The following is a 24,649-nucleotide window of genomic DNA, read 5'->3' as shown; positions in this document are numbered from 1 at the left end:
AAGAAACAAAAAATCACAGAAGCCAAAAGTAAAAAAAAAAAAAAATCAATTAAAATAAAGTCACAGGGTATGGTAGAGAATTATTTCTGGCAGTTATTTGATATAATGTGGTTAATATTTCTAGTCAGTCAAATTAACACAATTTTGTCACTGTAGATTTACAGTCACAAAATGCACACACCCAGGAGGCTTATTTTATTCCAAGAATCAGAGAAACAAATTCCTTTCAGGCATAGAACAACTTGACCATTTTCTCCTGAATGTAAGTAATGAAAGAAAAGTCATCCTTCAGAAAACAATGAATTTGCTATACATTCACATCTGGCCATCATCTCATCCCTCCGTGATTTCCCCTTCAAAGTCCTTGGACAAAAACTAGTCCATTTATCGCTCCATTTGTATCAACAGATATGCTTTTATTTCTTATCGGTCTGCCTATTCGTATCATGTGTACTCTGCCATGTTATTGATTGAAAGAAGCTCAGGCAAGGTGGTGTCAGCTCATATTCCTAAAGGGAGTCCCCTGAGTAGATTGGTGAGGCACTTAAGGTCAAGTCAGAATTGCCTCTTTCTACATTAAAACTGCAGGGCACAGTGACAAGAAGAATGTAGACTTCTCAAGCATGCCAAGTAAATACCAGCATTCAACCTTCATGGTTTTATCTTCCCCCAATGGAGCTAGAGGTACTTTTCATGGAAGAAAGTTTGGCTTTGTAAAAACAAAAATTACTTCACGTCCTTCTTTCTACTTTCCAGGCTTTCTTCTTTCTTTTCTTTTTTTTTCCCTTTGGTTTATCTCTCCAAATGGTACTCCTTACGGACAGAAATCAGAAGGCAAATAAAGTCACTAAATCACACCTTGCCTGGAGAGAAAGAATCTAGTAACTCCTAACAGGTTAATCTGGCATTTTCCTGACAATTCATGAGATAATCTGTACACTTTGAATGAGGAGAAAGTAAAGTTAACCACGTTTGCCAACTGTATGCTTAGCACCATAAAAATTTCAGGGATCTGAATTATTGGAAGAACCTCTAAGTTCATTCATCAAATACTATCCAGAGCACATATTATATGCATAGCACTTTTTCTGGAATGCAGGTTTCAAAGGTGGATATCACGTGCTTGCTCTCAGGGAATTCACAATTCATTATTTTACAGCATGAAATGTGCTGTGATAGGATGTGAACAAAAAGTCAAAGGACAGAACCACATACATATCACGGCACAAAGAGCTAGAGTGAGACAGACAGGGGTTCAAATCTGTCTTTCTCCACCCACAGAGGGGGGCTGCTGGAAAAGGCATCTACCTTCTTGAACTTCATTTTGCCCAAATGTAACACAGATGTAGTATTATTTATCATACATAGTACTCTTGGTAGATGGTTAATAAACATTAGTTGGCTTTCCTCCTTGGATACAAAGTCAAGGACAATTGATTTGCTCTAAGGGCAGAGAAGATAATGGGACAAGGGGTCAAAGAAAGAGCAGAGTTAAGGTTGGCTTTATAGAAAAAGCTGGATTTCAATAGAGAAGAATGAGAAATAAGGGATTCTTGGCAAAGAGTGTATCACGAGGGAGGAAAATGGAACTGTACAAAGAATATTAAAAAAAAAAAGCACATGGTGTGTTTATGGGGAGCAGAGCAGAGCATTATAAGTGGGGACATTATGTTGCCTACTTGGGATCCCCTGGGATAACTTGCTTATTCATTTTCCTCATTTATTACCCACATATAACAATATCTATGTCATAGGGTATATAGAAGATTAAATGGAGAATATATGTATATATCCTCCACATACATATGTACTGTTGTCATGTTCAGTCACTCAAGTCACGTCCGACTCTTTGCAGTCCCAAGGACTGTAGCCTTCCAGGCTCCTCTGTCTATGGGATTGTCCAGGCAAGAATACTGGAGTGGGTTGCCATGTCCTGCTCTAGGGGATCTTCCCAACCCAGGGATCAAACCAGCGTCTCTCAGCGTCTTCTCAGGTTTGCCACTATCGTCACCAGAGAAGCTTTTATATATATATAAATCAGTTCACCTCAGTCACTCAGTCATGTCCGACTCTTTGTGACCCTATAGACTCCCTGTCTATCACCAACTCCCAGAGTTTACTCAGACTCATGTCCATTGAGTCTATGATGCCATCCAACAATCTCATCCTCTTTTGTCCCCTATCTCCTCCCACCTTCAATCTTTCCCAGCATTAGGTCTTTTCAAATGAGTCAGTTCTTTGCATCAAGTGGCCAAAGTATTGGAGTTTCAGCTTCAGCATTAGTCCTTCTGATGAATATTCAGGACTGATCTCCTTTAGGATGGACTGGTTGGATCTCCTTGCAGTCCAAGGGACTCTGAAGAGTCTTCTCCTACACCACAGTTCAAAAGCATATATATAGAGCAGCGTTGGTGGTATAGTGGTGAGCATAGCTGCCTTCCAAAAGCATATATATATACTAGAGACCTATTATTATGTCAAAGTGAAAGTCACTCAGTTGTGTCCCACTCATTGTGATCCCATGGACTATATAGTCCATGGAATTCTCCAGGCCAGAATACTGGAATGCGTAGCCTTTCCCTTCCCCAGAGGATCCTCCCAACCCAGAGGTCAAACCCAGGTCTCCCACATTCCAGGGGTAGATTCTTTACCAGCTGAGCCACCAGGGAAGCCCATTATTATGAGAAAAGTCTCAATAGGCAGGTGATGACTCAAGTGTAAGGAAACAGAAGAAGTATGGGTGATCAGAGTGATATTTTTCATTCTGCTTTTTGACTCCCAGGCATCTAATTACTTAGTACTCTAAAAGCAATATTTTATCACAAATGGGTGAACAGGTTACTTTTATCAGGCAACTCTACGTCTCCTCCCATTACTAAATATGTGTTGGTCCAATGGTTTAGTAAACCTGACTGTGCATCAGACTCTCTTGGGAATCTGATTTTTAAGAAAACAAAAAGCCAAACGAACAAGCAGAAAACAAACAGTCTTAGGTCTAAACCTAGAGATTCTTATTCAATAAATTTAAGGTGGAACTGAGGAAACTGTATTTTTTAAAAGTTTCCCTGGTGATTCTGATAAATAGCTAAATGTGGAGACCTTCACTGCAGTGTACTCATAAGCCAGGTCAATATGTTTTACTCTTATTGCCCATTGAATAAAATAACATTTAGCTTATATAACAATAAGAGATTCATAAAAGTGCTGGCCTCCAATTTAACCTTACAGAAAACACTCTGATTAATTGAAAGAAGGCACTAATAAGAGTATAGCTTCTTTGTTAATTAGTTACTGAAGCATTCTGCAAGGATGATGGCATGAAAGAGCTTGAAATGACAGGCAAGTTAACTTTTCATCAAACATTAAAAAAGAAAATAAACTTTTCTCAGATTAAATATCACAATGCTGCCAAATTAAGTTGTTTCACCAATATTTACTCTACTCTCAGATACCTTCAAGAGTGTAAATTATGAAATGAGAAGTCTAAGGAATTCATGTTGGTTTCAACACTACTATAAGGAAGATTCAGATTCTGATTGGCCAGAGTCTGTGTGTTCTTTTAATGGATTTGTCTGAAAGAGTATCAATCAGCTATATCAGAGAGCCCTATTAGCTTCACAAAATGATTATTTATTTTATTAAGATAGATCACTTATAGCTTCTTAGTCCACAGAACTTTTGGAGAAGCCCCTTAAGAGTCCCTTGGACAGCAAGGAGATCAAAGTAGTCAATCCTAAAGGAAATTAGCCCTGAAGATTCATTAGAAGAACTGATGCTGAAGCTCAACCTCTGATATTTTGGCCACCTGATGCAAAGAGTCGATGCATTGGAAAAGACCCTGATGCTGGGAAAAGGTTGAAGGCAGGAGGAGAAGGGGGCAACAGAGGATGAGATAGTTGGATGGTATCACCAAATCAACGGACGTGAGTTTGAGGAAACTCCAGGAGATAGTGAAGGACAGGGAAGCCTGGTGTGCTGCAGTCAATGGGGTTGCAACGAGTTGGACATGACTAAGCAACTGAACAACAACAACAACGAAAGGATAGACAAAAGTACTTGATAATGAAAGGCTGATTTTAGGAAAAGCATTCTAGTTTCAATTTATAAAAACAGGTTGTCTGAACACCTGGAGGAATGCTCTCCCCTCCTGGCCTTTGCACTGGCTGTTCTCTTTGCCTGGAATTTTCTTGACTACAAATGTTCACAATTCCCACGATAGCCCTCAAGTTTTTGCTGTTTTTAAATGAGGTCAACTGATCACCCCACTTCAATCACAACCTCCCCATCTCTGCCTCAATGTTTCTGGCTTCTTTAACCTATTAAACTCTTCTTTTTGTTCTTCTGTAGTTATTATCTCTTTTTAACAAACTGCATAATTTATTTATTTTTTTATTGTCAGTCTATGCTCTATAGGCTGTAAACTCCATGAGGGCAGAAATAACTTGTTTTGTTAAATTATTATTAATATTATTATACCAAAGACCTAGAATAGTGCCTGGCACAAAGAACAGAATGAACATCTGTTGAATAATAAGAGTTACAAATTGCCCACAAAATTCACAAGTCATTGATGTACATGCCAGTATCATAAGTGAGCATGCCAAGTCATCAAAACTGGGTATAAAAAGAAAAGGATAGGTGAAAGCATTGCTGAAACTAGAAATTTTTGTTAACTAGTACCAATCAGAGCTCTGTTCTTCAAGTATTTGTGCCAGGACTAGTGGAAAACAGGAAAGACTATGCGTTTTAGGGGGAAAACTAGCTCTGGAAGCACTACTTTGGGAGTGACACATGATCAAGGGGTGAAAACAGAGACGAGGGTTGAAGATTTTTTCCTTTTTTTTTTTGGCTGCACCACAGCATGCAGGATCTTAGTTTCCAGACCAGGGATCAACCCATACCCCCTGAAGTGGAAGTATGAAGCATTAACCACTATACTACTAGGGAAGTCCCAAGAGTTTGCCATTTTGCTTGTAAGTATGTGGGGATGCTTTCTTGTGCCAAAGGAGGAAATAAAATATACTTTCTTAACAAAAACTTATCAAGTATCCCACCTGTCTAGCCATGCTGTGCTTAGACTGTGCTCAGACGCAGTCATGTCTGACTCTTTGTGATCCCACAGACTGTATCCCACCAGGCTTCTTTGTCCATGGGATTTTCCAAGCAAGAATACTAGAGTGCGTTGCCATTTCCTCTTCCAGGGGATCTTCCAGACCCAGGGATCAAACCTGCATCTCTTACATCTCCTGCATTAGCAAGCAGATTCTCTACCATTAGTGCCATAACCAGAGAAAATATTATAACTTATACCAGACTCTCTCCCTCCTTCTGTCTCTTTCTCTCTTTGTTTCTAAAAGCAGGAGAGAACGATGATAATATTCTGGTCTTTGATAAAAACATAATTCACAATCCAGCCCTGATTTCCCAATCCACAGAAAACTGTGACTCACAGAAATGACCTCTTTCTTTCAAGCGAACCACAGCTGCCTTGAAGGGCACAGTCAAGCAAGATTACCAGGGCACCAAGGACTGCCTAGGTGGGAACGACTTTATGAATTGCCATGGAAGAAATTAAATTACTTTGTAATGCTCCACCTTCATTATAGAGAACACGAAGAAAAGAAAGGTGTTGGAGTCATTCCATTTGGCATGGATTTCATGATATGTCTGTTTTCTAAAGATTTCCAGGAGGTAAGAGTAAAATAAATGGGGCTTAGGCAACTCTAGAGAATATAGATTAAGACAGAGAAAATGCCAAACCAAATAAGCCTGAAGTCATTTAACAAAGCAGCGCCTGTTGATTGATTTATATTTGGTTTTGTAATGGGATTGCACACAGACTCCACTCGGCCCAACTTCCTGTTCTTCACATTTGAGCCCCATCCTTAGCAACTGCAAGCCCAATGGGGAGCCTGCTGATAGAAGATCAGATAATCTGCAAAGCAGATAATCTGTTTCTCACAATTGAGTATTAGAACAGCCGAGCGGGCCACCTGAGCCCCTGCAATATACACTTTCCAGGCCCACAGACAGAGCCTCTCAGGTTATTGACCTGAGCCCAGAGGCATCGTGGAGGTTCACAATTAAAAGGCTTTGACCCAACTTCTGACCTCAGTGTCTGCTTCCTGTGGAGAGAGTCTGAACTGGCCTAACAGAATTGCAGACTTAGGAATGCTACCGAAATTACTTTCATTCTATCTTCCAGTTCACAGAACCATTAGGAACATATTTGTTCAGATATATGCTGGCCCACCAGCTCAAAACAGTTCATATTAGTCTTTGTGATAGAGGGCTTTAGTGTTCTCAACATTACTTACCCTTTATTCCTATCAAAAGTGACAATCTTTGCTTTAACATGTGTAATATGTTGTTTGCAGCTTCAGCTCTATGCTTGAACACTTGATCGATGAATATGACATCATTTATTGATGCAGATTTATCAGAAACTTCAGCAAGATCATCAGTACAAACAGGTCTTGGAGGAACAAGACCTCCAAAAACAAAGTTACTGGTTATCTTAATATTGCAATTGCTGTTGCTGGTAGAAAAAAAAATGTATATTCAAACCCATGACAGCTGATCTAAAATGAAACAAATATTTGATCTCATTTAATTGCCCTGAAATTGCCTGATAACTAACAGGATCAGAAAATTGAGAAATAAGCATCTTCAAGATGAAACTCCAATGTTGACAACCTCTCAGGCAGAAGAAAATTTTTAAATGAACTATGTTAACACTAGCAAGTGTTTTGTTCTAAATCATTATACTCTTTCTATATTGTTAATTCTCTTCAAAGAACATGGCCATCAGAGACTATAATCTTTCACTGTGTATTTCTAGACCATCCCACTGTTTGAATATTGAACCAGATATATCACTCCAGGCACCCCTGGTGGCTCAGATGGTAAAGAATCTGCCTGCAATTCAGGAGAGCTAGGTTCAATCCCTGGGTCAGGAAGACCTCCTGAAGAAGGGAATGGCAACCCATCCCAATATTCTCGCCTGGAGAACTCTATGGACACAGGAGTCTGGTGGGCTACAGCCGATGGAGTCGCAGAGTTGGACATGACTGAGTGACTCTCATCACTTCACTTCATATCACTCCAAGCTGAAAGACAGAAAATTTCTGATAAATTGAAGAATGGCCCCAGATCTTGTCAAATTACACAGTTCAGAGATCATTCAGTGATTCGAACTACACAAATATCAGCTTGTCAAAAAATTATCGATGTGTGTGTATTGCTTGTGTGTGTGTGTGTGTATAAGAATATTAGTGAGTAATCAAAAGAGACCAAAGCTCCTCTGTTTTAGAAAGGGGTTGGAGCAAAATTTGATATCCACAGAAGAAAACTATCCAAAGTACATGTTTCAGATATCTGTTGGTTCAGGAATAAAGAATCTGCCTGCCAAGCCAGGAGATGGAAGTTTGATCCTTGGGTCAGGAAGACCCCCTAGGGAAGGAAATGGCAACCCACTCCAGGATTCTTGCCTGGGAAATCCTATGGACGGAGTAGCCCGGCAGGCTACAGTCCATGGGGTGGCAATCAGTTGGACACAACTTAGCGACTAAATAACAACAACAAAAATATATAACAAGTCAAATAAAATTCTGTCTAAACCTAAATGTACTCCATTAGTGATAATTTCTCTTGGTCAACTTACAATCCTATCAGAAGCAAGAAAAAAATCAACAACAATAATAAAAAATAAGAAAAAAAAAAAGATCCCCAGATCACAAATCTTAGGGCATATGTGAATTTTCAGAGGAGTCACATAGGACATCTGAGTGTTAACCACGGACTTGCTTATCAAATAAAAATGTGGTAGCAAGTCTGTGATATCATGTGAATTGTACTTGCCAAAGGATGATTATGTAGTTTTTGGTAAGTGGAGAGCTTTTTTTTTTAATTTCATTATTTTAATTGGAGGATAATTACTTTATAATATTGTAATAATGATGTAATTATGTAATTGTAATAATGATGATGGGTTTTGCCATATGTCAACATGAATTGGCCATAGGTATACATGTGTCCCTTCCCTCCTGAATCTCCCTCCCACCTCCCTCCTCACCTCATCTTTCCAGGTATTTGAGAGAATAGCACTGAAACATACATGTTACCATATGTAAAACAGCCAGTCAAAGCTTGATGTATGATGCAAGGAACCCAAAGCCAGTGCTCTGTGAAATAGAGTTTTGCTCTATAAAAGTTACTTGCCATCAATGTGCAAACCACTACACTTAGGTTAAGTGTTTTATGTTTTCAAATCAGCCAGATTCTGCCAACAGTTCTTTTTCACAATGTATACCTAGTTTCAATTCAGCAAATGCTCTTTGATCACCTACTGTATACAGGGCACTAGATTAGACACTGCTAAAAGTAGAAGGATAAACTGCATCACAGTTCAGAATACAGGAAATCTGAGAGTCTATTAAAAATTAACCCATTTGATCTGTATTTAGAATTACTATATCAGTGCACAGAAATATATAAAAAATGGTATCTCTATATAAATACATAATATGATTTTTTTTCCTACTTTTCCTTTTTTAACATTACTAACACTCTTTTTAGGGAATAAAGTAATCATTATACTCACAGAAACATTTAATTAGTTAGGATGTCATTCATGGACATTCCCATAATTTCAAAAACTTGATAATTTAGAGGAAAGATATTTAGGTCTTTTTATGAAACTTAAACAGCTCCAGAATCCCTAAGGAGTGAAGAAATGCTGGCCTTCATTTTGGCAAACTTTTCAATTCATGCCAGATCACTCATTCAACTGGAATTTTATCAGCAAGAACAGATCCAGTTTTTGCGGGATCCAAAGCCAATACAATCTGGGGGCTCTTCTTTAAGAAAGGAATGCAAAATTAGTTCCAGGGAGAGGGGCTAAAAAGTTTAAGCTTCATTAGCTTCTGAGCAAATCTGTCTCTGGTTTTCAGTCATCAATAATGAGCTTTTGCTAATGACATGATGTAAAACAGAGCAACAAGTATCTGAAACTTAAATTGGGGCGGAAACATATTTCTCTGAAATTGAATTATAAGAGCTATGTGGACTTTTGTGAAAATGAGCTCCTGAGATACTCGCCTCTCCCAGAAACCTCTAACATTACAATGCACAGCATCAGGAGAAGGCTCAATGTTAATCACTCATTTCCCCTTTCAATCTGTCTCAATTACTGTTACGGGATGCTTCAATTAGTCATTCTCCTTCTCTCCAGGGATAGGGAGAGATCACAGATAACTCATCCCAAATAGACTTCACAATGTGAATCCCTCCACCCCGCTAAAGAAAAATCTTTTCTGGAGACAAGCGAGATTTGCTATCATCCACTCTGTACTCTGTCAATGCCACTTTTTCATCAGACAAAGAGAAGCCATAAGTCTTCTGGGATGCTGAACCTTCCTTTCCCTTCCCCCAGAGGAGCGAATTCTCCTTCTCTTACACATTCAGCCCAAGACAGCCATAGGCAATTGTTTCTAAAACTGCCCTTGGATGGCCCTTTCCAGAAGGTAGCCCCTGAGACAGACAACCATATTATCAGTCACCTAGACAGCATTTGGAGAAGGAAATGGCAACCCACTCCACTGTTCTTGCCTGGAGAATCCCAGAGACGGGGGAGCCTGGTGGGCTGCCGTCTGTGGGGTCGCATAGAGTCAGACATAACTGAAGTGATTTAGCAGCAGCAGCAGCAGATAGCATTTACCCCTTTTTATGTCTGCTTTCCATCTGTTGTAAGAAGACTATTTAGCCCTAGAGTCTAAAATCTGTGAAAAGAGGTATTCAATATCTCTTTAAGAAGTATGTATGGTATCAGTGATAGAATGATCTCTCTTCATTTCCAAGGCAAACCATTCATATGATAGTTATTCAGGTCTATGCCTCAACCACTAATGCCAAAGAAGCTGAAGTTGAATGGTTCTGTGAGAAACTACAAGACCTTCTAGAACTAACACCAAAAAAAAAAAAAAAAAAAAAAAGATGTCCTTTTCATCATAGGGAACTGGAATGCAAAAGCAGGAACTCAAAAGATACCTGAAGTAACAGGCAAGTTTGGCCTTGGAGTACAAATGAAGTAGGGAAAAGGCCAACAGAGTTTTGCCAAGAGTTTTCCACTGCTCATAGCAAACACCCACTTCCAAAAGTACAAGAGATGATGCTCCACATGGACATCACCAGATGGTCAACACCGAAATCAGATTGATTATATTCTTTGCAGCCAAAGATGGAGAAGTTCTATACAGTCAGCAAAAACAAGATCGGGAGCTGACTGTGGCTCAGATCATGAACTCCTTATTGCCAAATTCAGACTTAAACTGAAGAAAGTAGGGAAAACAACTAGACCATTCAGGTATGACTTAAATCAAACCTTATGATTAAACAGTGGAAGTGACAAATAGATTCAAGGGATTAGATCTGATAAACAGAGTGCCTGAAGAAAAATGGACGGCGGTTCATGACATTCTATAGGAGGCAGTGATCAAGACCACCCCCAAGAAAAAGAAATGCAAAAAGGTAATAAGGTTGTCTGAGGAGGGCTTACAAATAGCTGAGAAAAGAAGAGACACAAAAGGCAAAGGAGAAAAGGAAAGATATACCCATTGAATGCAGAGTTTCAAAGAACAGCAAGGAGAGATAAGAAAGCCTTCCTCAGTGATCAATGCAAAGAAATAGAGGAAAACAATAGAATGGGAAAGATTAGAGATCTCTTCAAGAAAATTAGAGATACCAAGGGAACATTTCATGCAAAGATGAGCACAATAAAGGACAGAAACAGTATGGACCTAACAGAAGTAGAAATTATTAAGAAGAGGTAGCAAGAATACACAGAAGAACTACTTAAAAATATATATATTTTAATGACCCAGATAACCATGATGGTGTGATCACTCACCTAGAGCCAGACAACCTGGAATTCAAAAACAAGTGGGCCTTACAAAGCATCACTATGAACAAAGCTAGTGCAGGTGATAGAATTCCAGTTGAGCTATTTCAGATCCTAAAAGATGATGCTGTAAAAGTGCTGCACTCAATATGCCAGCAAATCTGGAAAGCTCAGCAGTGGCCACAGGACTGGAAAAGGTCAGTTTTCATTCCAATCTCAAAGAAAGGCAATGCCAAAGAATGTTCAAACTACTGCACAATTGCACTCATCTCACATGATAGCAAAGTAATGCTCAAAATTCTCCAAGCCAGGCTTCAACAGTATGTGAACCAAGAACTTCCAGATGTTCAAGCTGGATTTAGAAAAGGTAGAAGAACCAGAGATCAAATGACCAATATCTGCTGGATCGTAGAAAAAGCAAGGGAGTTTTAGAGAAACACCTACTTCTGGTTTATCAACTTCACCAAAGCCTTTGACTGTGTATATCCCTACAAACTGAGGAAAATTCTAAAAGAGATGGAAATACCACACCACCTTACCTGCCTCCTGGGAAATCTGTATACAGGTCAAGAAGCAACAGTTAAAACCGGATATGGAACAATGGACTGGTTCCAAATTGGAAAAGGAGTACATCAAGGCTATATATTGTCACCCTGCTTATTTAATTTACATGCAGAGTACATCATACAAAATGCCGGGCTGGATGAAGCACATGTTGGAATAAAGATTGCTGGGAGAAACACCAATGGCCTCAGATATACAGATGACACCACCCTTATGGTAGAAAGCAAAGAGGAACTAAAGAGCCTATTGATGAAAGTGAAAGAAGAGAGTGAAGAAGTTGGCTTAAAATTAAACATTCAAAAAACTAGGATCATGGCATCCGGTCCCATTGCTTCTTGGCAAATACATGGGGAAACAATGGAAACAGTGACAGACTTTATTCTTTTGGGCTCCAAAATCACTCTAGATGGTGACTGCAGCCAAAAAGCAGAGAAACAACTTTGCCAACCAAGGTCTGTTTAGTCACAGCTATGGTTTTTCCTGTAGTCATATATAGATGTGAGAGTTGGGTCATAGAAATCTGAGTGCTGAAGAATTGATGCTTTTGAACTGTGGTGTTGGAGAAGAGTCTGGAGAATCCCTTGGACTGCAAGGAGATCAAACCAGGAAATTGTTAAGGAAATCAGTCCTGAATATTCATTGCAAGGACTGATGCTGAAGCTGAAGCTCCAATACTTTGGCCACCTGATGTGAAGAACTGACTCATTGGGAAAGACCCTGATGCTGGGAAAGATTGAAGGCAGGAGGAGAAGGTGATGACAGAGGATGAGGTGGTTGGATGGCATCTCCGAGTTGATGGACATGAGTTTGAGCAAGCTCTAAGAGGTGTGATGGACAGGGAAGCCTGGCATGCTGCAGTCCATGGGGTCGCAGAGTCGGGCACGACTGAGTGACTGAACTGACTGATGGTAGCAGTATTTTACAGGTGATCACATGGAAAATAATGATTTCTAAACCCAGAAAGAGGAGTGACTCCTGTCATCAGACAAAGCATTGGTGACGTTGCTCAGTCGTGTCCGACTCTTTCCAACCCCATGGGCTGTAGCCTACCAGGCTCCTCCATCCATGGGATTTTCAAGGCAAGAGTACTGGAGTAGGTTGCTATTTCCTTCACCAAGACAAAGCATTGGATCTCTCTAAAAATAAATGATTACCAAAATGTCTACATAACTAGAAATCTTTTATCCATTCATAAGGGTCATTTTATCTGATTGCTGATGACACTTATGAATGGATGAAAGATTTCTAGTTACGTAGACATTTTACATTTTGGTCATCATTTATTTTCCTGGAGAAGGACTAAATGAGCTCAAGGACTGTGTGTGAAACGTTCTATTTCTGATTGATCATTTCTTCTTTTGTGCTATCACTGGATTTACACTATTACAGTACTCGTGTCACACTGTAATTATTGGGATGGTCAAAAAATTTGCTCGGGTTTTCCTATAAGATCCTACGAAAAACCCAAAAGAAGTTTTCGACCAATCTAATACTTTTTCTCATGACTGTTGCACCCACAGACTATAAACTCCCAAAGCTGGGGTGCAGGGGGAGCACTGAGACTGTCTTCATTTTTGCCTCCTTAGTGATGAGACACATAGTAAGCACTCAATAAGCAGATTTACTGAAATCACGGATGATAGTAGGTGGTGAGATTTCAGTGTTTTAAAACTTGAATTGGAATTTTGCTCTTCAATTAAACATGAATGGCAGGGAGTCCAGTATTTTAGGAATCAATGTGGCATTTTGAAAATCAAATAATGAGGCTACTATATAAAGAGCAACCACAAAAGACATTCTCTACGGAACTGAGCAATGCTAAGTATGGAATGATTCTTTTTTAATACATACTGAATTTTTCTTTCTAGAAAAACTTTTCAAAACCTAGAGAGTAAACATATTCCAGATGTTTTTTAAAAAGTATATCATTTATTTCAAATTTCTTATAAGAATGATACCTTAAGTCCTGACTTTCCTTTTCATAACCATTTGCAGTTTTCACACATGAGAAAAATAGAAAACTAGGGCTTATGAAACTCTCCCTTATTATCAGCCAAGATACCTCAGGACAGAATTACATACATATTGAGAGGATGGAAAGAGGAGGATTAAATCTAGTCAATATCAATGACACTTTCCTTGATATCTTCTCACCTCTTCTTGGTATCATCTCCTCTTTGCAGGGCTCCAATTTCTTTTTGCAAACAGGCCTCAAAAACAATTCAACGTTCAATTTGTCTCCTTATCTAGTCTGTGCTTCACTCTCTCATCCCACAACTTAAGTATTTTTACTATATTAGCGACCATTGTAGCATATGCTTACAATCACGACTTTAGAAGGTAGAGGGAAGCAATTGGACAAGATTGGCAAGTTGGCTCAAGCTGATTATAGGAGACTATATGACTATAATAATATTATTTTACATAATATTTACATATTTATCATTTTGATTCAGGTACTGCTTCAAGTGCTCTGCATATTAAAAAAAAAAACAAAACTTTCTTTCAACTCCCCATAAGATAGCTTCTACTGTTCTCTATTAAAGCTGAAACACATGAGGCTCAGAAGGACTAACAACTGACAGCTAATTTCACTGATTCAATCTCAATCTGCTTTCAGACTGTTCTCTATGAATAATGATGATCATACTGAAAACAGCAAAGTAACAATAATAGTAAATACTTAGGAAGTACTTATTAGATGCCAGGCATGTTCTAAGTACTCATACGTATTTATTCACTATTGAAGAGTCAACATTAGACTGAAAGTCAGAGAGACCAGAATCCCAGTCTAAGTTCTGGTGCTGATTAACTCTGAAACTTGGGGGAAATCACCTCAGTCTCTCTGGGTCTCATTTTCCACAGATACACATTTGAGGTATTGTACAGATGATCTCTGAGGACTAACATCAAATTTATAGTTGGCCCACTCAGAACAGGACAGAAGAGGCCTTTGAGATGAGTGTTGGGGATACTAGAATGAAATTATATTCTTGCTCTCAAAAAAGCTGTATGCTAAGTCAAACAATGTCAACCACTTAAGACCCCAAAGATCTCACATGGTTCTCAAAACAGCCCACTGGTGGATTAACACAGAAAGCAGCACTCCATTTGGCAGCTGCTATGACTGAACTGTGTCCTCCCCACCCCAAGTGCATATGTTGAGTCCCTATCTCCCACTGCGACAGCATCTGGCGATAGGGACTTCAGGATGTAATTAAGGTTAAATCAGGGCATATACGGTCTTTTTTTTTTTTTTAATTTTTCTTTTTTTCTAAGGGCAGGTAAAACAAAAAAGAAGACCCAGTGAAAAAACCCCACAGCTCACCATCTGACCTTCTGGATCATAAATCAAGGGCATTTGGGGTAGGGAAACTACCTAAAGGCTGAGAGAGTAGTTATTAGCCAAGTCCAAATAACCCTAGTCAAGAGTCAAGCAGAGCTAAGCGGCACCCTGAGAATTTAACTCAGGTCATATACGGTCTTAATAGTGCTGGTGCCTTGCAAAAGAGGAAGAGACAGTAGAGATCTCTATACCTCTCTCTCCACCTTGTGTGGACACAGTGAGAAGTTGGCCATACACAGGCAAGAAGTAAATTCTTCCCGAGGAACTGAATCAGTCAACACCTTGATTTTGAACTTCCTATCCACTGTGAGGAATAAATTTATGTTGTTTAAGCCACCCGGTCTACAGCATTTTGTTAAAAGCAGCCTGAGAACACTCAGTAATAAAATAAAATTCCCAGAAGCTATAAAGGAAGAGACTGCTAAATCTAACTGCATATTAAACAACAAATTTGTATGAAAAAATACAGTCAAAAGATAAATGAATAAAAAAAATTGCCATGCATTATTATTATATAAATAGCTTATGAAATCAATACAAATGATTAATGGTTAAATTGGTAAAAAAAAAAAAAAAGATATGAACATTTTTGTATCTTCGGATGCCTAGCACGATTCCTTGAGAAAAACTGATGGTAAAGAAGCTGATGATTGAACTAAAAAATAAACTAATAATAAACTCTTAGGTTTTTTTAAAGCACATAATATATAGATAGATATACATATATGGATGTATATAGTGATTTAAGGTTAATTTTACATATAGAATTTTATAGGAATATAAAATCAGAATATTGCATTAAAAAAGAAAAGGTTATGTAAAAGTTAATGAACACTTTAAAAATGGCTCAACATCACTTATAATTAACAATAAATAAGCAATGCCATAATAAAGAATTGATAAATACACATCTAAACAAGATACTCTCTCTTAACAAATTTATAAGTTGGTAACACCCACTATTGTTGAGCATGTGGTGAACTCTCACACTGCTGAAAGGAAGGTAAATGACAGAACCTTTTAAGAGGAAAATTTTCAAAAGTTAAAAATATAAACACTTTATGGTCCAGCAATTCTACTTCTAGGAGTTGTTGATAATAACATGCTCCAAAACCGACCAACCAACCAACCAAGATAAATGCATATTAATGTTCATGATCAGTTATTCACAACAGTAAATAACTAAAATCAACTTTACATATTCATTCATGGAAAATTATTTAAAGCCATTATGATATACCTTGTCAACTGGACTCTTAAGCAGATGTTTAACAGAACATAGGAAGATTGGATTACGTTAAGGGGAAAAAAAGCAAGGCTCCTAATTTTATATATTACCATTTGTGTGAATTTTTGAAAGTCCACATGTACACACATGTGCATACACACAGATATTATACTGGTATTGTCATAAATATTTTTCTGGTAGACAACACGAGAACCTTAACGATGGCTATCCAGGAGGAAGACAGGAGGCGGAGGGGTAGGAGGAGGGGGAGTACCTCTCTCTCCGCGGATGCATCAGGAATACATCTTCAGATGCAGAGGATCTCACAGAGCACCAGCTGAGAGTGGGCAGGAGTCCCCGACCCCCCAAAAGGAATATACAGATCCACACAAAACTCGGTCTTCCCTGTTGATGTGGAAGCATGAGATGACACGGGACTTGCTCGATAACACACGTGTACAACCTGGGAGTCTAGAGGAATTTTGACCCTTGAAAGAAGCAGCAGATAAATGCTCTTTCCTTCTGTCTGGAAGCCCAATCCTCAGATGTAAATGTGTCTGTAAACTCTTGGTGGGTCAAGTGCACGAAAAAGTCAAGCAATCAGTGACGCTGGATACCAAGCAAAAGTCAACTAGACAACTGACGCGTCCTCCACTGTTGCTTCACTCTCATTTTCCCTCACTTCTGCTTCTCCTCAGTTATGTTTTCTAATATAATGCTAGCACATAGCCTTTGCTTTCTGGGGGTTCAAGATAAGAGGGTTTGCAGATATGAAACCTTGACCCACTAGATTCATCTTCCCAACACCAGAGGAATTTGTTGAAGGATGAAGCCAACATAGGTGGGTGAGGATATACTAATCACAAAGAAAAGGAGCTGGGCTCATGGGATTATGTCAATGCTTGGCAATTCCAGGCTCCAGTTTCATGAAACAATACAATTTCTTGCTAAGTCAGTGAAGTAATTGTATATGCTGTCAATTTCAACTGAAAGTCTACTTATGTCTTATTTAATGTTTCAATCATTATTTGTGATTTATTCCATTACTTTTAATCCCATTTAATTCCACAATGGGAAATAATTGTGGGATTAAACAAATATCTACCTTTTTTTCTTGGCTTCAAAAAAAAAAAAAAAAAAATAGCAACGTCTTTCCATAAGGAGAGGCCGGGGAAGGATACTTTCATTAATGGCTTTATTTTGTGCATGCCAGTAATATATATATATTTAAGAATATAATTCTTACAAACAGAGCATTTATTTAAGAAGTCTTTAAACTATGGGTGTATCTTTAAGAATTTCTAGGGATCAACCACCCTTCCTGAAAAGACTCCCTTGATGTGTTTAACAATCTGTGTGGCAAAATTAAGCTAGCATTTTCTCCTTTCCGCAGCAATTTTTCTTCTACAAACCAACAAACAACACCTGGATCTTTTCTTGCACTCTATCCTTCTCCTTGTTCCCTCAAACGCAATCAATTGCCATGGCCTGTGGATTCTCTCCCACACACCTGCTGCTCCTCTAGTTCAAGTGTTCATGATCTTTCACTGGATAATGGTAGTGGTAGGAGGAGATGCTGTTCATTTAGTTTCCTGGATTCCTTCTTATTGTGTTAACTTCGCTGTGGTACTTCTTATGTGTCTTTATTTCAAGCAATCTGTACATTCCGTTATCTTCTAGTTAAGACATATTAGAAGAAGGTTTAAGTGATATGTGTGTGTATGTATATATGTATGGTGTGAAGAAATGAATAGGACCAAAGACATTTAAAGGCATAATCTTCTTTATGAGAAATTATTATCTGCTGGCTCTTGAAGGCAAAAGAACAAAATCTGTGAATATCTGTAATTGAATCTTGATACTGTTTTCTTCCTTTTTCAGAGTGTTTACTTACTGATTCTTTTTTTTCTTACTGATTTTTCAAATGACTTTTTTTATAGTTTCAAAACTAAAAGGTTATAAGTCTTAAAAACTATAAATGTTTAGAGCTTTGCTGAATTTTTAAATGTTATAATCTATAAAGCATTTAATAAATTTTCTCATTAGCGTACATGAAATATATTTGTTTGACCAGTCAATTGACTTAAGTGTATTATATATATTGATGAACAAGACAGATAAAGGAGACAAAACACTCCAAAAAAAAAAAAAAAGAAGAGAGAGAGAGAGAGAGAGATTGCTGCTGAGTTCTTTTAGTGCTGGGTACCTCATATGCTCTGCTCTTAAAACTCCTATAGTGATCACAGAAGGTCAGTATTCACATCTCTTTTTTTCAGATTCATACAGTGTGACTACACTCTAAAAATGGGGTGAGCAGGTGGGTGAAAATAACCTCTTTTTACCTTGAATTATATTTCTCTAACTTCTAAGAGATTGAACATATTTTTACTTATTGGCCATTCCTATAATCTCCTGTGGCATTTCCTGTCACGTTTTCCCTGTTTGTTTAACTAGGTAGTTTGTTCTTTGTTTACTGATTATAGGAGTTTCTTATGTACTTTTCTTCCCCCTCAACTTAAAAAAAAATTCAAATCTCCAGAAAGGTTCCCGAGAATAGTATAATGAACACCCACATACCCTTCACTTCTATTCACCAATGACCAATTTTTAACACTTTGTCACCTCTCTCTCTCTCAAACCTCCGTCCCCTTTCTCAGTTACTTGGGGACTTTGAGACATTGTGACACTTCTCATGGAAACACTATAGCGTCTAATCTGTGCCTATTAATACCTTCCACCATCCTGCTCCCTCAAAGAACTTTACTCAAGCACCATGAATTTTCACCACTTTCTGTATCATGCATTTACTGTTTTCTTTCCTTGGAATGTCCAAATCTATCCATCTAGTCCAAATGTCCTATAGTCCTTGCAGCTTTCCCTTCTCAAATTTCCTTGTCTGTGCCTCTTTTATATCATTTTCTGCTTTCTTCTTGGCACCACACTTGTTTATGTATGTGTCATATATGCCTCGCATCCTCGAATAGTTCATGAGCACTTGAGGCCAAAAAGTGTGTCCAAGAGCAACTGGTATTTTCACAGAGCTTAGCATAGCTCCTTGCTGATAGGAGGCACTCAACAAATACCTGCAAAATCAACCAGCAAACCCACTGAATAGATGTTTGTGTATGAGAGAATCAGAGGGGGTCCTGATCCTGTCAGCAACTCTCGCTGACTTTCTACACATCACTTAACTTTAGTAGGGAGATTATTGATGATAAAATAATAACTTTCTTTTTCAAGAGGAGGCACTTTACATACACTGTATCATTTAGTACTTACCACAGCTTTATGAAGTAGACATTATTCCCATATTACAAGAGGAAACTGAAGTGTACAGAGTAATATGCCCAAGGATGTATAGATGACATGTGGGCTCAATGACTTTTTTGTCTTATTGATCTCTGTATGACCCTGTCATCTTACCTATTACATACATCCAAAAAACGTTTGAAAAATAGCTTGCTTAAAATTGGGGTATTTCTTCAAGGAGAAAACTTTTTTCTTTCTTTTCTCTTTACTGCATTTATATGAGAGGATGGATGTTAGCTGGATCTACGTCATGTCATAACTTACGCAAATCAAACCGTCAGCCTGCATGCCTTAAATGTATACAGTGATATTTGTCAATTGTTTTTCAATAAAATTAGGAGAAAAAAAAAACTTAAATAAATAAAGTGTTTCTTTGTGCCTGCTTGGACTTATAGAAATTCAATGATTAATGCTATTTAACCAAAAAAAAAAAAAAAAAAAAAACCCAAACAGATAATTAAAGAAAAGTTGAAACTTTCTGTTCTACACAGGAAGTGACACGCCAATCTTTGGGACCCTATAATCGGTTTGGCTTTAACGTTCTGATTCATCATGAGCAGCAGGAACACATGAAGAGGCGCATGCTTGAAACATATGCAGCATTAAGGGGCTTTTTCTTTGGGGTCTGGTGATGAGCTGGGCAATTTTAGCTCTGCTTTTATACTTGGCAGTTCCACCAAAATGCCTCACCTGGGCATCTGTGATTTCTCTATTAAACTATCTTAGAAGCTGATCCCCTGACCTTGGACAATGCTCAGGCCAAGAGTCCAGTGTCAGGCCCCTCTGTCACCAAACAGGGGATGTGGTGCTATTTTCCACAGGTCTGAGAGTCAGTGGCCAGGTACAACCTTTCTGGTTGATTAAGGATGTGGAACCTCAAGTAACTGGGCTACAGTTCTCTTAAATTGATGCCAAAAAACTGATAGGCTTTGCTCTTCAAATGAATAAAGAAAAGAAGTTAGTGCACAGAACAATTTGTGTCAAATTTTATTTCCCTGAACTATACAGACAGTCTTTGAAACTACGGCTATGTTTTAGTTTTGAATATACTTATAGGCTTAATAAGCTATTAACTCTCCTAAGAGCAGTAAGTAGCCAAGACAAGGAGCAGACCAACACCTTCAGAGAGAACTTCGGTGTCCTTCCTGCCTCACAGTCTTTATGGCCAAGGTCAGAGGATCAGCTTCTAACATAGTGGGAGGCAGGAAAGGGGGAAGCCAATGGCTGATGTATAGATACAAACTCCAGATTTGGAATTAGGAAGCCTGCTGCGATGGCCTCCTGGCTCTGAGAGCCTGGGCACGTCACTTACTTGGCTTCTCTAACACTTGGAGTCCTTGGCAAAAAATTCAGATGACCGGGGGCAGCTGATAGGATTTCTGACTGTGGGTGTAGAAGCACGTAGCACCATTGCCTAGACTAATAAATCCTGGATGAATGTTAGTTTTAATCTTTCATACAACTTGTCATAGATATCTTAGAATCTTTGTTTGAAGGATGACTTGTATTTTGTACCTTATCCAGAGCAACCAATCAATGAAAATGTGTGTCCACTGGATGAATAAATGAATGCATGTGTGTGTGCTAAATAACTTCAGTTGCATCTGACTCTGCAATCCTACCATGCTCCTCTGTTCATTGGGATTCTCCAGACAAGAATAATGGAGTGGGTTTCCATGCCCTCCTCCAGAGGATCTTCCCGACCCAGGGACTGAATCCACATCTCTTATGTTTCCTGCATTAACATATGGGTTCTTTACTGGTAGCACCACCTGGAATAAATGAATTCATGACTGAAAAATATGATCTTTGGTTATAAACAAACCCATGCACAAGAAACTGTATTAAAACTGATGAAAGGCAATTGGAATGTTTCATGGTTTTGAAAACTGACAATATTGCTAAAGCTAGCACTTATTAAGGGCTTAAAGCATGTTAGTTTTGGGGAGTTGTAGGGTAAGGATTTAGCATATGTAAAAGATAGCCATTTAAATCAGAATCCTAGAGCTGGGAATGTTCTGAGTAGAAAGCGCCAAGAAAACATGAGCCATTTTCCCTTTTAACTTTGTATTACTTGTAAGTTATTTAAATTTACTGGGTTTAAACTTGTGTGCATTGCAAATACTTTTTGCTTTTAACTCTAGCTTCAGATTTAGCAGACATAAAGACAGAAAATTCAAAATGCAAAAAACTGGAAACAATGGAAATGGTATACAAAATAGAAAATAAAAGCAAGAAGGGCTGTGGGAGAAATGATGCTCAGAACAACTTGAAAGGGGAAAAGAAATAGACAAAACCTGATGTATCTTCACTAGGGAGAGAGACAAGAAAGGCAGTATCATTTGACTAGTTAAAAGTTGATGTGTTATGTAAATTTCTTATTATTTGCAAAAGATGACATATACAAAATTTGTCATCCTGACTTGTAAAGAAAATTTCTGCCTTGCTCTAAAAAAGGGCAAGGAGACCATATAAATTCATGTCCTTAGTACAGTTAGTAATTATCTCGATTTTTATCTTTATTGTAATTCTCATATCCATATTAATATAAAAAATAACAGAACTTTTAAATACTAGTCCCTCCAATTTGAACACTGCAAATGTGTAAAGAGGAAAACAATGTCAGGTATCCATTTGTGACTGTGTAAATCAATGTCTCTAAAAAGAGCAGTCTGGACTATGGGTTATTCTTGTTACCAAAGAGGAAACAGCCAGTGTGACCATCACTAAGCAAAAAAAAAGCGCAAAGTAGAAACACTGCTAAAAGCAAACAGAATCTTGAACTCTTTGACCTAATTTCAGTTGAGAAAGAAAAGTGTCCCTCAGTTTAGAGTTCCCTTACATCTTTGGGGCCATAGAGTTGAATTTCGTTGAGTAACTGGTCAGTGGTTGGGGCTGAGCTACACAAAAGGCAGATGAAGTCTTTCCTTCTGAAAGTCAATACATCTTCTCTTAAGGTCCCCAAACGTCCCTGACTCTAATCAGTAATTGTCATTAAAAGCTCTCATTATGCGAAGTGAGTGTAATTAGAGCGTCTTGCCCTCACAAGGTGTACCGCACAGAGAAGGTTGGGAAGGTTCATAAATTAGAGCCAATTCACTTTGCCTGTGTCTGCTGCGCATTCTGCTGTGAGAGAGAAAAAAAAAATTGTACTCACACACATTAAGGCAAAAGCCCACCGGCCCTTACAAAATTAGTCTCAACTAACCACAGTGGTTTTTTGAGGGACTCCCTATTTCATTATGTGTCTCAGAAATAAAAGAGATAAAGTTTGCTGCCATCAATAATGTTGAACATAACTGCTGAATCCTGCAAATTCCAGGAAATTAATTATTCAAACTCTTGTGGGAATTTTGTCATGGTGGAGAAACGACTTGTCTGCAAATGGAGCTCAGGGAATGCTCAGTATGATCGAGTCCTGTGTATGTGCACAACTGCAGTGTTCATCATGATGCGGAAAACACAGCATTCTTCTGTATGTCTACAATTTCTGAAAACTTGGAATCTACATTATAAAATTGTTATGCACAACATAACACATTCGCAATCTTTTATGGAGAATAATCATAATACATCATTATACCTTATAGATTAAAGGGGTTGGTAATTATATTTTCTCTTCCTCTTCCCTTAAACATGTATATCATAACTGAAAAAACATTAAAATTGAATGGTTAGAGGCAGAAGATAGAGAAAAAATACACTGGGATCTCTTTATTTTGGGAGACAGAATGTATGTGTGCATACACAGATGTGTGTGTGTGTGTGTGTATGTATATACATGTGTATATACACACACACACACACACACACACACACACTCATAGTGGCACTGAAGAAGACTCTTGAGAGTCCCTTGGACTGCAAGGAGAGCCAACCAGTCCATCCTAAAGGAGATCAACCTTGAATATTCATTGGCAGGACTGAGGCTGAAGCTGAAGCTCCAATACTTTGGCCACCTGATGCAAAGAGCTGCCTCATTGCAAAAGACCATGATGCTGGGAAAAATTGAAGGCAAAAGGAGAAGAGGGTGGCAGAGAATTGAGATGGTTAGACAGCATCATTGACACAATGGACATGAATTTGAGAAAGCTCCAGGAGATAGTGGAGGACAGAGCACTCTAATGTGCTACAGTCCATGGGGTCACAAAGAGTCGGACACAACTTAGCGACTGAACAACAACATACATATACACACATACATAATATGTTCATATGTATATTCTCATATGTATATATCCATACATGTACACACTCATATAACTATGAACCCCAGATTTACTGAAAACCTAGAAATTGACAATGCCAATTTTATCACTGACTCTTATCCCAGGGACCAATACTCAAGAAAGGGGCACTAGCGTAAATATTCAGTATTTCCCCCAAAAGGTCCCTTTAGAGATGAGCCAAACTCTCAATCCTTGATGAAAGATTTCAAAGCATTCTCAATACTTGAGCCAGAACAATCTTTCTAAAACTCAAATCTAATTATGTCATCCCCCTGTGGAAATTCTTCCTATTGCCCTTAGAATAAAGCCCTAAATCTTCTTTAACAAGGCCCATGAGACCCTGTGTGATCCAGCAACCCCAGCCTACCTCAGCTTCATCACAAGCCATTCTTCACTTTCTGAGTTCCAGGCACAAAGACTTTCTTTTGGCTCTTTGGAACTACTGCACAACTTGGGGGAAATATAGCTAATATATTACAATAACTATAAATGGAGTATAACATTTACAAATTATAAATCACTATATTGTATACCTATAACTTACATAATATTGTACAGCAACTACATGTCAATAAAAACAGGTAAATAAATCACATTAAAAAATTGTGTATGATTACAGTAAAACTGTCTCAGAGATCCACAGAAGATCTACCTCAATGAACACAACTAATCCTAGCATCTAAACATGGGCTTCCCACGTGGCTCAGTGGTAAAGAATCTGCCTGCCAATGCAGGAAACTAAACAGTCAGTATTACTCACGCTATGCCAGAAAATCCATTCAGAATAACTGCAGATTTTTGTGAACTTAATATGAAAGGCCAGTATCAATGACTATGGGTCAGTGTCAAGGTCAGTCCCAGATTCCAAATTCTCATAATTCATGGTTATGACATGAATGAAAATCTGACTTAAATATTAATTTCAATATCTTTCCTCATTAAATCTTTCATCTACCAGCACTGCAGCTGAAAAGCAAAATAAATAGGTCTTCTTTCATGGTCTTCCTTCCTACCTTTCTGTAACAAAGTGTTAATGATTATTGATATGGCCAAAGCTGTGAGACAGTTTGCCATAA

General features: G+C 38.3%; 1 protein-coding gene across 3 annotated transcripts in view; it reads right to left on the bottom strand.

The window, feature by feature from the left end:
* The window catches only part of SLC10A7 (solute carrier family 10 member 7), a 292,638-nt gene that overhangs the window by 127,905 nt on the left and 140,084 nt on the right, over positions 1-24,649 (bottom strand). Inside the window, exon 6 of one of the 3 annotated variants that reach the window (XM_070474788.1) lies at positions 6,585-7,109. The exons of the other annotated variants lie outside the window; for them this stretch is intronic. Coding sequence (XP_070330889.1) covers positions 7,095-7,109 — 15 coding nt within the window. The 3' untranslated portion in view covers positions 6,585-7,094. Of the gene's footprint in view, positions 1-6,584; positions 7,110-24,649 lie in introns of those variants that run through there. 3 annotated transcript variants of the gene reach the window in all.

This window comes from Odocoileus virginianus, chromosome 12 (assembly GCF_023699985.2).
Source record: "Odocoileus virginianus isolate 20LAN1187 ecotype Illinois chromosome 12, Ovbor_1.2, whole genome shotgun sequence".
Taxonomy (NCBI): domain Eukaryota; kingdom Metazoa; phylum Chordata; class Mammalia; order Artiodactyla; family Cervidae; genus Odocoileus; species Odocoileus virginianus.
Note: the sequence above shows the minus strand (reverse complement) of the source record. Positions and strands in the feature narration are given on the sequence as shown.